Source organism: Acartia tonsa, chromosome 6 (genome assembly GCF_053477335.1).
Source record: "Acartia tonsa isolate MP-2025a chromosome 6, ASM5347733v1, whole genome shotgun sequence".
In the NCBI taxonomy this organism is placed as follows: domain Eukaryota; kingdom Metazoa; phylum Arthropoda; class Copepoda; order Calanoida; family Acartiidae; genus Acartia; species Acartia tonsa.
Window position 1 is genome coordinate 38,775,282 of NC_137265.1, and position 14,133 is coordinate 38,789,414.

Sequence of the window (14,133 nt, forward strand, 5' to 3'; positions counted from 1 at the left end):
AAACTGTGGATGTTGTACTACCCATTTGGCCCAGTCGCCAATGGACATCTCCTCAGCAGGCATATTGTCATCTAAGCTGTCCTTCACATACAGAGGTAATTGTATTTTTACTCTTTCATGTTTTGGGACTTGAAATTTTCTGCTTAGATAATCTGCTGGGTTGTTTTTTGAACTTAAAAATGCAAGTGTGACAGTTTTATGGTCATGTTTAATAATTAATCCCCATCGTTTCATTTTTCTACATGATTTTGTGACTCCTTCATTATACATCCAGAGGACTGTTTTATTATCACATAATGCTAGAGTTGGGTCGAAGCCTCGAAGGTGCTCCGTAGCATGTAAGGCATCTAGAAGTGCATTAAGTTCTAGAGTATATATAGCATTACTTTCTACTGTTTCAGGTATAGACTTTGTGTGATAGCAGATAATTTCAAAAGTTCCTCTGTGTTTGCTGAGCTGATATTCTGGGTAAGAAATGTTTATTGCTGGTCTTACAATTAGGGTGTCTTTTGATTCATAAAGTAGAAAAATGAGGGGTGCTGCACTTTTAAGTTTAGGTGCATTAAAGATAATTTGTTTTTGGTTATTGAATTTATCTGTTGAGTTTATTATTATTACTGATTTGTATAGTACACGTGCTAGAGCATCAAAAACATTTAAATCTTTGTCTATGGAAATTTCTCCGTTTTCCATATTTTTAATGAAATCTTTCATCATATGACGGTTTGACATGTATGTGTTTTCTAATATCTGCGGGTGGAGGATGTGGTCCCTAATATAGGTCACCATTTTCTTACAAATTGTATTGAATTCTGTAGGGCAATTTGAGACTTTTAGTAATAACTTGAGACTATGACTAAAAGAGTTTATTACATCTTCACCATATCCTAAAGTTTTATCTAATAGATATTCATGTTTAGGTGGTTGAGATGTTTTTAAGTCTGCCATGAATGCTTTGTGAGATTGGTCTGCTCTTGGATAAAAGATAGGTTTATAAGGTAATTTTAAATCATAAATTATTCTGTGTGTTTTATCGTCCATGTTGATGTATTCTGGGACTTTTAATTTTGGGAATTTTGCTGGAATAATTTGTGCTAGGACGCAGCTATACTGAGAACCTGATGCGCTGGCGGCATCTGTCATAAGAATTTTGGGAACTCCAGGTTGTACAATTTTTGAGTACAATGGAGCTGATGATAAGGTTTTATTTAAATCCATAATTACTTTTTTATGTGAATCTTTCATAATGAATTTTGTTTTATCGCTTGTGAGTGCTGTTATGTGTTTTATGTCTTTAAATACGTCAAATCCACAAACTGTTCTGAAAGAATTTAACATACCTAAATATGATTGCAGACATTCTTTAGATTTTGGCATGGGTGCTTGCAACACTTTTTCGACCCTTTTGGGGTCGGCTTGTATAAAGTTGTTGCACACATACCATCCCAAAATGTTGATTTTGCTTTTACAAAAGGATGCTTTTTCTATGGAGATTTTACATTTGTGAAAAGCTAAGCGAGAAACTAATTTTTCTATGCATTGGAAATGAAATTTAACACTTTCCTCATAAGTATCTTTTGCAGGTGTGAAGACAACAATGTCGTCGTAGTAGGTGTCACAGAAATCCAGGTAATCTGGCAACATGAGAGGATAACCATTGTCATCGAAGATTATTGTATTATTTTTATCTCTACTAGGAACATGATTAATGATCATATCTGTGAAACGAGCCAATATAGATGGAGAGCTGGCCAATCCTGTGCATAGTGAATTCATTTGATAGGCTCCAATTTGTGTTGCGAATTGGGTGTACTTGCGGCAGTCTGGATGTATGCTTATGGAATTAAATGCATTTTTTAGGTCTATGACACTGTAAAAGGAAGCATCTCTTAATTTATTAAGGATTGAGCTAACCGTAGGTATGAGTGGAGGCTCTATGGTTATAAGCTCGTTAAGTAGTTTGTAATTGACAACTAATCTTGCTGTTTGAGCTTTATTAGATTTTGCAATTAAGAAACAAGGACTGGCAAACTGACTGAGTTCCGAACCTGATGTGCTGGCCTTGCTGACAATGCCAAGTTTTTCAAGAATTCGAAGAATTTCTCTTAATTGTGCCAGTTCCATTGGAGCCAGGTAATAACATTTTCTGGTTTTTGGAAGAGAGACATGTGGTTTAAGTGTAATTTTATAAAAACCAAGAGTGTCGCTGATTTTACCTGCGTCCAGAGAGTGTAGTGAGATTATTTGTGGATATTTATCAATAAAGATGTCTTTTATATATGGCCAGTGTTCAGCATCATAATTGTTTTCTAATATAATGTCTGATGCATTTTCGTAATAATTTGAAGGAATTGAAAAACCTGAGGGTTGTAAGTCTTCAGGTACAATGTCTTTAGTGTTTGGCTTAAAGCCTAATTGTATTGTTTCATTATCATCAAGGAAAGAATCTTCCTGTTCTTTAGTTAATGTAATAGGTGATTCCTCTACCCTATCCCTTTCTTCTGACAAGCTATATTTTGGATCTTTAACGTCATTATTAATTGCATCTGGGTTACCTATAAAATCTTCTGCAAAGTTAAAATCTAAATTAAAAATATTTTGATCTATGTTTGCGGTCTTAGTTTTATCATCTATATTTTTTAGAAGAGTGATTTCACCTATTGGAGTGATTGAACTGTCAAGGAAAGAGACTTCATGCAGTAAGTTAATTTTATTCTCAATGTAAGAATTTATGGAAATATGATTTATAACAGTAAGTTCCTGGCTTTGTTCAATAAAATCTACATATCCCTGGATTGCGCCATTATAAGTCGTAGGTCCTACATTTTGAACTTTTGCTATTACAGACATTTTATTTCTGTATCTTTGAACAAAACTAGTTGAAGGAAAAATTTTAATATTATAATGCTGAGAGTAAGGAATGTGGTCCTGACTTATAATCACATGATCGTTTTCTAAAAATTTTGAAGCTGGGGATAATTGAAAATAGATTTCTGTTATTTCTTTAGGTTTAAAATCATTAAGAAAAGCATGAGCTAAATTTAAATTTTCATCAGTATCAAAGTAGCTAGGAATTTCTTGTTCTAAATCATTTGATTTGTATACTATTGGTTGCATATAATTATCGGCTTTAAGACTTTTAATAATTAAGTTTAAATTAAGAAAATCTGTTAATGATAAAATAACTGGGTGTTTGCATTGAAATCTATCTTGGAATTTAACAATGTACAGTTTAATAATTTGTGGCTTATCTTTATAATCAAATTTAACTTTAAAATCGATCGTTCCTAATAAAGGTATTTTGTGACCCGTGTAAGACTTTAAACTAATATTTGTAGGTTGAATCATGTCATCCCATTCATCATCATCAAAGTATGGAAACAAATCTTTTAAATAAGAAAAAGAACAAATAGATAAATCAGCACCTGTATCCAGCATAGAGGTACATGATCTATAGTCATTATTAGTTAGATGTATTAACATTGGTATATATAGTTTCCGTCCATATGTAGGTTTTAGATCCATAAAAATAAGTTGGTGCTTGTCAGATTTTAGGGTGTTTAAAGAAATCACATTTAGTTGCTATTGTGATTTAATTCGATTTCTATATTCTTGATTCACTACTCTCATATCATAATCCCTGTGTTTTCCTTCCCTTTTAGCTTGAATAAAAGCGGGTCTGCGAAAACATAAGTGTTCAGGGTGGAGAAGTTTCATTTCATTTTTTGTTGCTTTAAGGCAGATGGTGCAAGGTACATTTGTTGGTGGCTGAACTTTTAATTTACCATTATCTAAACGCATTTGTCTGCATCTAGTTGATTCATGCCCAGAATCACCGCATAGAGGGCAATTAATTTTATTTTTATATTCTTCTACAGGTTTATTGTGGTGATATTTGTGAGAACCAAAATTATCGAAGAATTGGTCTCTAAGACGTTTAGAAAAATTTTGCGGATTATATTGGCCATTTTTATATTGGTTATGAGGTTGTTTACTATAGCTAGCATTGTTAATATTATTATTATTTTTATAATTATTATTCCTGTAATTATTAATGTTATTTCTGTTGCTATTATTATTTCTTTGGTAACTTTGACCAGGATTATATTGTGGCTTTTTATTTATATAAGAAGATTGATTATTATAATGATTTTTATTATTATTATTGGAGTTATTTGAATAATTTCTAGAGTATTGGGGCGTCCCGCCAATATCTAATGAATTTATATAGCTCCTGTTATGATTAGAGAAATTGGATCCATTATTATAAAATATATAATTATCTTCTATATCGAGATTATTGATGAAGTGCCTATTATTTCTATAATTATTATAGCTAGATTTTGCATGATTATTGTTATTATACGTAGATCTACGATTTTCATCAAAATTTAAAGCATTTACAGAGTGTCTAGGTGTATTGTATTTGCTGTAATGTATAGACTTCATTGGTTTGCTAGCATAAAGTTTTTCTAATTCTAGATCTATGAGGTCAGAATAAACTTTTAATGAAGTACTAAATTCAGCAAAAGATGCGTTACGGCCGTAGTAAGCATTGCACTCTTTTTCAGCTTTAAGTACGTACTCTGAGCATTGGCGGGGCAATGCTTTCTTTAAAGCACTTATGACTTCAGCATTAAAGCATGAATTTCTGGAGGTTTCATCATGAATAAGTGCCGCACGGTTCCCTAATTCAAGAATGTCTGATTCAATACTTGATAAAGTTGAATTAGGGGGAGGATTATATTGTAACAATTTATCTCTAGCTTGGAATGGATTTATGCGAGTATCATATTTTTTTAATAGGTTTGAATAGATATCGCTAATAGGCAATTTTGAGCTTATTTGATCAGATATAAACTGATAAGGTTCATTTGTAAAACTTTTTTGTAAGAATCTTTTAAATTCAGCCTCTGATAAACACATGTCCTCCTGAAACTCGTTAAGATTTGTTAAATGTTCAGCAATGGAAGGAGAGGAAGGACTTTTAGTGTTGAATTGTTTTTTTGGAAATAGATTATGAGCTAAGTTTCTTTTATACTCATCATGAGTTAAGATATCTGTAGGAGAATATTTTGAAGGGGCCACTATAGTTTCCATGGTTGTAAATTTTTTATCCGCTGTATAATTTTTTATTAAGTGATCTAATTTTAATTTTTCTTCTCTGATTTCTTTTTCAATGCGTTTTTTATTTTGTTGTAAATGTTCTTGATAATCATTACTTATGTCTTCTATATCAAGATTTGGAGCAGGAATGTCAGATTTTTTACTCAAAGCAATTGAAGTGCTAGCTAGGTTTAAAAGTAGTCGACCGATAGGGTCTTGTAATGTTTTTGCCACATTTTCAGTAATTAGATTATTATGATGATCATCATTTATTAAATTATTATCTGTATTTTGAGATTCCATTATGATTGACCCCGCCTGTGACGTAGGTCTCGAGGGGGATTTTTCGCTTCTTTTAAAGATGCTTGTCATATTTTGACTTAATTAGTTTTATAATATTTTCAAAAGTTGAGAAAAATTGATTTATAAATTCAGCAAAACTTTTTAACAATTGTATATTAAAAATAGATAAAGCTACTAAACCTAATAAGGATACGAAAATAATAAAAGATAAGGCAATACACTTACCTAAAATTTTGAATGTTTTTCAGGTAGAAGACCAAAGATCGCTGTATTGACGGGACTCTTCTCTGTTGATGTTGTGGTGCTATATACCGGATCCGTCAGAAATCACAGGTCTCCTTAATATTACTAAGAGTTATTATCACAGAAAGTTTTTCACAGCAATTTAGAAATACTTATTAATGGTGTAGAATACACAATCCGATAGGAAAAGAATTCGAGAACTATGAAAAAAAGTTGGAAAAGAGTTTATTAGTAGCAAATTAAAGTTATAATGTCAATTAGAATAAAAATAAGAGGTATCCTTTGAGTTATATCTAAAAAAATAGCAAAATTTTCAAGTGCTTTATCAGATTTTAAATTGTCTAATTCAAGTTTATAAACTAAATTATTGGCTGTTATTTTAGTGTCAATTGACGCAATTAAAAATAGTAATATGATAGTATAGAGAAGTTGTTTTGTCTTGTACAAGATATAGATTGTCAAAAATATTAAGTATATATCAAGGAAGTCAATGTTCTTGGTAAAATGCTATGGGTCCGTATAGAAAAATAAGGTAAGAGAACTTAATTAAAAATTTTCTTAATAATTCTTATCTATCTAAGATTCAAAAGGACGGTCGCACCACCTGTAGGAGTGATGATAGCGTTTACCGCTATTCTATACCTTGCGTTATCAAAAGAGCAGATTTTAACCTATCTATCCTTTGAAATTAGAAGACGTACTTATCAGCCTTCCTACCTGCAAAGCAATCCTTTAAATGTTGGTTCAGTAAGTAGTTAATCCTAGTCCCGACTCTCAAGGAAACCCAATTCTAACCGATAAGGTTCTCCCTTTCTTAACGGCTTGCCACTAATTCCCTTGACAGTGTTATATTCGAGCTAGGTAAATTATAGAGTAGTTTTCGAACGAGTTTACCAATTAATAACTAATTCCTTATTATTTTATAATTTTATTTTACAAGACGTAATTTAAGCACAAAACAATCACAAGATATTAATTAGATTTTAATTAGATTACAAGATCTCAAGATTTAATAATATTAGATTTATATAAATGGTGGAATAATACTTATGAATTTATTTACAAGACAAAACAATTCAAGATTTAATGATATTGGATATATAAAAGGTGGAGTTATACTTATGGATTAAAGGACAAGACAGAACAATTTAAATTCAAAATGGTTGCAATAATTTAGAATAAGACCAAACAAAATTGTACACAAAACTTATTTAACACAAAGAATTATCAATTAATGTATACTTAATTACAGACGTGATAGGTATACCTATCTCAATGGATTATTAATTACTTAAGTATTAATTACTATTCAAAGCTATTTCTTTATTTTAATACGATAATCAATCAATAGCGTCGGACTTTTACTGAGGCTTTTAAACAAATCTTTTACTTAATGTTTAGTTAAGATTTAAAATTAAATAATCAACCAATGGTGTTAAATGTTTACTGAGGCTTCAAATAAATGTTACTTTAAACTTAGCTAGGATTTAGATTTTAAAATCAATCAATGGTGTTAAAGGTTTACTGAGGCTTTAAATAAATGTTACTTAAAACTTTAGCTAGGATTTTAAAATTTAAAATCAACCAATTGTGTTGGAATTACTGAGGCTTTAATTAATATTACTTAAACCTTTGGCTTAATAAACTTGTTATCAAATGTCAATTATTTCAGGTAGTCAAATTCAAACCACTGGTGTTGGTGTATCTTTGGATATGATTAAGGTAATTTAACCAAAGTCTTTGAAGTAAAACTTACTGGATTTCTATAGATCTGGAATTAATTTTCTATGGACTATGTTCTACAAGTGAGATGCTTTAAGTTTGGTGGTTGTGAGAAGAGTGAGGAATTTCCAGAAATCCCTTCCTTTTATACTTTTGGGGACGCTTGTTGCGCCCCCTAGACGTCTGGTTCTAACCATAATTAATGGCCATCTTGGCTATCTGTTGCTATGATTGTCACATATCAGACGTCTAACCTTTTATGGTTGTTGGTTTTAGACGTCTAAATCACTGATATTTTCACTTTCTAACATGGTGAAATTTGGCATACTAGACGTCTAGTTTTTGATCTGTGGATAACTGTTTATTGGGGTTGTCACTTTTTAGGGTAAAACTTTCCCTTTTTTCACTTTCCTTCTGTCTAACAAGTGTATGAGTCACTGGGTTATGAACCCTGGTGTGTGACAAGTTCATTGACTGCTTAATACAATCTCATTCTGACAACCATTCTTCCACCAAAGGCCTGTAATATTTTAAGTTTGATTATAAAGGAAATGGTTGTGGTTTTTAAATTTAAAGATGTGATAAAAGGAACGAATAAATGATTTGTTGATTTTGAACTTTTTTATCCTTGTTACAATATTAAACATTTTATAGGATACTACTTGGATGTTGCATTTTGGACAAGGACAAGCTATGTTAGAAGGTAAGTGTTTTAAAGCTTACTTTTTACATTACAATGGATTCGTAATATTTTTCTGATTCTAAAGGTATATATGAACCCATATTTTTTTACTTGTGAAATGATAAAATTGAGTTCAAAGTTTTTATTCTCGTGGGTTTAAAAAAATCGATTTTTTCAATAATTACCTGACAGAATTGAAAAAGTAAGGTGTCAAATTAAAGATCTTACTATTTTTGTTCATAATGGCCATTTTCTTTCTTTTTTTTGTTGCATTTTAGTACCTTAAAATCGACTTAATTTTTTTTTTAATACTTAAATTACTTAAAAAATAAGAGGTCTACAAAAAAACCGATTGCATATCTGAATTCTATGAAAAATTTTACATCTACTACTTACTAAAAGGACCGGCTAGCTATAAAAAAAAAAGTTGATACAACTTCTTTATGAAAAAAAGGCAAAACTAATCGATTTTTAAATAGCAAAATCAATTAATCTTGCCCCCTTGACATTTTTTGATAATGTACAAAAAAGATTGGATTTATTGAATGGTTTTAATAAAAACTAAAATGAATAATATCCAATTTTCAAATCATGTTTGGCTCTGGTCATAACAATAGTAATAGGTTAATCTATATATTTAAAAATCCAACTAATTAAGTTATTTACATAATATAGTAATATATAATATAGTAGAATAAGGTAGAAAAATAATATATTCTCTTCTTTGAAACAATCCCTTTATAAACAGGTGAAAACTTTAAAAAGTTATTTTAATCCTTTAAATAAATTATAAAAAAATATTTATTTTGATTTATTATCATAAAATATAAAAACATGAATTAAAATAATGAATCATAAAGTTTTTAAATCAAAACACTCCTATTTTTTTCTATTTTCTTTATTTGAGGCACCACAGACTCTAATTTCTTTTTAATTTTTACTAAAATTCAACTATGAAACGTTTAAACATAATTTTAAAAATAATTTAATGATACCCTAAATATTTGTTGAAAACTAAGGTCCCTTAAATAAATAGACTGGTGGAATCAAATTATTTTTACGTTTTTTTTTCTTTAAAAACAAAAGCAAAGTACAAATATGAATTAACCCTATGAATTAATCAGTTATTACACTATAGGCCCCATTCTGTCAGGGAGTTGAATCCATTTTTATAGAAGCAGAAATATAATATATGATTATGGTTTTGACCTTCTAAAAATGTAATCTACTATTCCACTTTCCCCTCTCTTGGTGAAGATATCACCAATGCCGATACGATTTTTGAAATGTACTATTCCACTTTCAATAGAGGCGAAACTAGAATGGTACATTAATGCTTACATATCAGCGTATTCATAAACATTGATTTCCTTATTTAAATCGACAAAATAGTAATGACATATTCTAGTTATGATTTTTATTTTACATAAAAAAAATAATTATAAATAGTATTTCATACATTCCTACCATTAACATAATTTAAAAATAGTATGTATGATTTTAATTATGTCAATGTTAAAAGTGTAAACCACCATTCCAGTTTCGTCTCTCTTGAAAGTGGATTGGTACATTTCAAAAATCGTATTGGCATTGATAATTGTCGAGGTACATGGACAGACGTGACCATTACCAAGATCTGTTGCGACAAGCAACTAATTCCTCTACTCCCCAGGAGAACTAGGCCGTTTACGAATAGTATGTTTATTGAACAAAACTATGAAAAGAGAGGGTTCTGAAACAATATTAAAATTAATACATAATTTTCATTTGTTTCTTAAGTATCTTCATAAATAATAATGATAGGTTTCGTGAGTTTTGTAGGATAGAGAATATTTTCAGTCTTTAAATAACTAAAATCAAAAATAATTGTGTAAAATAGAATAAAAATAAATTGCATAAGAATAAAATAATCATTAATGCATATTAAAACATTCACTTACAGGTTAGGTTTTAAAACAATTGGTCTTTTCTTTGAAATTTAAGAAAATAAAATTGCATTTTTTACTTGGCTTAAACACATATTAACACTTTAACGCGCAGTTTTCTACGGATAAAAAGTCACCTATATGGTTCTCTCATCGAGCCGGGAGATATTGGAGGATATATCAGCACGGCAAACCACACAATTCAAACAATACATGGTTTTTTATTCTCATAACATAATGAGCCTGCCTCAATCAAAACAAAGAGAGTTGGGGTTGTTTACATAAGGCGCGCATCTCTTGGGAATGCCCTGTTTCAGACCAACAAAAATGTCGTCTTCATAGGACAGCATATAAGGAAAAAAGGGAAGCTGGGAAGCAAATCCCATAGGCAGTCATACACCTCACATGGTAGCAAAGTACCAAGACAATGATTTTATCACCAAGAGATGCAAAATTGGAATGGTAGATTACAAAAGTAATATTGGCGTTGATGATATCATCACCAAGAGAGGGGAAAGTGGAATGGTAGATTACTGTTTAAGAGGGTCAAAACCGTAATCAAAGATTATATTTCTACTTCTATCAAAATGGATTCAACTCCCTAACTGTATGTTGTATGAAAAAAACAACAACACTTGTAAAGTTTATAAATTTGTTCATAAATTTAAGCTGCACAGTTTTATTTGGACTCTTTACAGGTAAACATTTTATAACTAACATGAAATAATTAATTTTGAATTTCAAGCAATTTTTGAAAATTGTATTTAAGAAATGTTCTTAGCTTAAAATATCTGCTTTTAAAAATTTTTTTAAAAATATTTATAACTTAGTATTTAAAAAAGTGGTGATTCCATTAGTATTTAGGAATAAATTAGAAAGTGTAGAAACTCTATTATCTTTACAAGAATGTCCGTTTGTCCATCTAAAGAAAAAATATTTTTAACATTTTAACAACCATGATAACAATATACAATTTTTTAAGTGAAGCCTCTCTAAATCAAGTTCTAAAAATGTAAGTATGTCATAAAACAGTTTTCTATATTTAAACAGTTTTCAACAAATTTACTTAAAATTTTGTTTATAACTTGCATATTTATATTTTGATACTCTACAATTATCTTACCCTTCAAACTGTTTTTAACCTATTTTTAAAATGTATATAAAAAATATACTATGACACCAGTAGAATCAGACTGCAGAGCCCAAATTTTAATTAAGTCCCCAATAAATTCTGTTCAATGGAAATAAGTTTTTTTCTAAAACAATTAATTTCAGTGAAAAATTTAATATAATACAATAAAAAAAATAATGCTAAAGTCAACCCAATAAGATTACTTGTTTCATTTCAATTCTTTATAATTTTTGAAAGAGTGTTTTCACAAAGTGACTTATTTACAATGTAGTTAAATAATTTTTATTTAATTAAAATGAAAAGAATGAAAACTATACACGTAAAAGATACATACTTTTTAAAAATATTTTTAAAAAATAAGTTTGAATAATCTTATTTTATATCATATTTGTATATGTGACAAAAATAATTTTGTTGTATTGCATAAACATTTGTTGTCATCTTGTCATGTTGTCATCAAATTTAACCCTTTACAGCCAATTTCTATGTGTTTAAAATAGGTGATAGAACACAAACATGTTAATGTTAATCCAATGGTATATTGTAAAGATTTAACTTTTTAGTGAATTTTTATAGTAAAATCATAAGGCCTAATTTTACTCTATACCAGAATACAATATTTATGAAGCAAAACACTCTAAAAGCTAAGAATTTTACCCAAATAAAAAAAGACCTTTTGCTCTGGTCAAAATGACCATGGCAACAGTAAAAATTAATATTTAAATCCCCCCAAAAAAATTTATTGGGGACTTAATTCAAATTTAGGCTCTGCAGTCTGATTCTACTGGTGTCATAGTATATTTTTTATATACGTTTTAAAAATAGGTTAAAACCAGTTTAATTGTAGAGCTTCACTTTTATGGATGTTGTCATCCTTTTTTTAGCACTTGAGCATTAAAAATTAACTCTTGTATTAGGATGAAAAAATTGGAATTTACTTTTGTTCTTGTGACATTGTACCTTTGCTGTCCAGGTAATAGAAAAATTTAAATATACCTTATGCTATATGAATAGGTAAATTATGGTTTATATTATTTTTCTTGTCTTTTTTTAAAGGGAGGGAGGGGGGATTGAAATTGAGACAGAAAATACATATTTTCTCTTATGAAAAGTAAAAAACAAATTTACTACAGACTTTTCTCATGAGAAAAGTTTTAAAGATTATAATCAATAAAGAAACAAAATTGCATGTATTTAAGAATATAAACAATGTTTTATATTTTTTAATGTTTTATCAGAGGTGAAAGGAGGTTCATTGTTAACAAGTGAGATCGGATCCCAAAGCCAGCATGCATGCTGTCAGGACAATCTACTTCTTAGCTGTACTACATTCAAACTTGGTCCATCAGTCCTAGGTGATAGAGATCTGGTCATAGGTGGTCCCATTGAAAATCATCTTTCTTTCCTGGGTAGAGTTGAAGGAACCAGAAATAGCTTTTATTATGGCAATGATCATGTTGATTTCATTCTCTCTTTGAATGCCAAAGGAGATGGTGTTTATGGCCATGCTGCATTAGATGATGGTAACTCCTATGTAATTGAGTATTGCGGAGGTGATATTCATGCCATAAAACATCTAGATGTTCAAAACATGGAACTTGATGACGGTGATGATTCACTTCAAGATAAAAAAAAAGCAGCCTAGGACTATCAAGGATCACAATGGAAGATGTAGACACAACCACAATAGTAACATATTCTGTAAAAGTTTACTATACACCAGAATTTGCTGATGCAACACAAGATGTCCAAGGTTTTATAGAACAAGTTATTGCTGAAACCAATCAAGGTTACATCAACTCTAAGGTAGCAATGAGAATTTCTTTATTATGTCATGAAAAAGCAACTCTCAATAATAGCAACGATTCTGCTGCATTGCTGACAGCCTTTAAAGATATGAAAGGAAGTTTTGAGGCTCTTCGGGGAACTGCTGATGCTACTGCTCTTCTTACAAAGGCACCCATGGGAAATGTTTGTGACAGAGCTTACATTGACACTATTGGATCAGGAGCAACAATATCAGTCTGTGCTAAGCAATGTACATTGGGTTATTATAGCTTTGGACATGAAATTGGACACAACATTGGTCTTTTTCACAATCGGGAAGTAACATACAATCCAATGACATGGCCATTTGATTGAACAAGGGTCAGCAAGTGCAGGACTCAGAACTATCCTTGCTTATAGGCAAGAAAACCATGAAGTCAGAGTCAACTACTACTCTAATCCAAATGTTATTCATCCATCAACCAACACAACAACTGGAGTTGAAGGTGTCTCTAACAATGCCAGAATTCTGAACTTGAGGAGAACAGCACTTGCTAATGTTGGAGATGAAAGCAGAACTTGCAGTGATTCTGGTCCTGGAACTGGTACTTCCTGTGCAGTACCTGGAGAGAAAAGATACTTTAGAAGGAAATGGGTAGGACGAAAACCATCAGATGAGATATGCCAGGAAATATGTCAAAACGAAGAACAGTGTATCTCATGGACTAGACACAGAAGGGGATCATGTTTTCTTTATGTACAAGCCATATTCCGAACTTCTAGCGAAAACTTCTCTGGCCCAGTACTTTCTGAGGAGTGTTTTCTGGTTAAGCAACCTTGTGTGTTAAACAATACGAAGCCTCAAAACAGATATATTGGCAGGGCAAGTATATTGATTTAGTTTATAAAAATTGGTTAACAAATATAGCTTCTCTTCTGTTTATGTTCTTTTATAAACATTTCTGTATATTATTAAATGTGTGAATGATTTACCACAAACATCACATGAATATTGCTTTGCAAGGGTTTCTTCTTTCATTTCTTCAACTCCATTCATAGTATTATATTTAAAATCTTCTCTTATTTCTTTCAGGTTCCTGTGTCTACAGTTGATGAGTGTCATGAAAAGTGTGCCAGTGCTTCTTCTTGTGCACAATACAATTTGATTAAGGGAAGATGCTATCTCTATACAATGACGTTTAGGTAATATTTTTTCTCGTATTCATTCGAATCCGGTGGATAGGAACCGGTTC

The 14,133-nt window shown here is 30.5% G+C and overlaps 2 protein-coding genes across 2 annotated transcripts in view; one reads left to right on the forward strand and one right to left on the reverse strand.

The window, feature by feature from the left end:
* The window catches only part of LOC145322606 (multiple C2 and transmembrane domain-containing protein 1-like), an 80,970-nt gene that overhangs the window by 56,073 nt on the left and 10,764 nt on the right, over window positions 1–14,133 (reverse strand). The gene's annotated exons all lie outside the window — the stretch shown is intronic.
* LOC145322607 (uncharacterized) lies at window positions 10,627–13,857 on the forward strand. The gene is made up of 3 exons (XM_080164757.1): window positions 10,627–10,679; window positions 12,031–12,086; window positions 12,352–13,857. Exons 2-3 carry the CDS (start codon window positions 12,032–12,034, stop codon window positions 12,756–12,758), a joined length of 462 nt encoding a protein of 153 aa, XP_080020883.1. The 5' UTR covers window positions 10,627–10,679; window position 12,031; the 3' UTR covers window positions 12,759–13,857.

Bases quoted from the DNA above. Each gene is read 5' to 3' on its own strand.
- LOC145322607 (XM_080164757.1), top strand. From the start codon at position 12,032: ATGAAAAAATTGGAATTTACTTTTGTTCTTGTGACATTGTACCTTTGC. The intron at 12,087-12,351 runs GTAATAGAAAAA...ATGTTTTATCAG, and splicing joins ATTGTACCTTTGCTGTCCAG to AGGTGAAAGGAGGTTCATTG.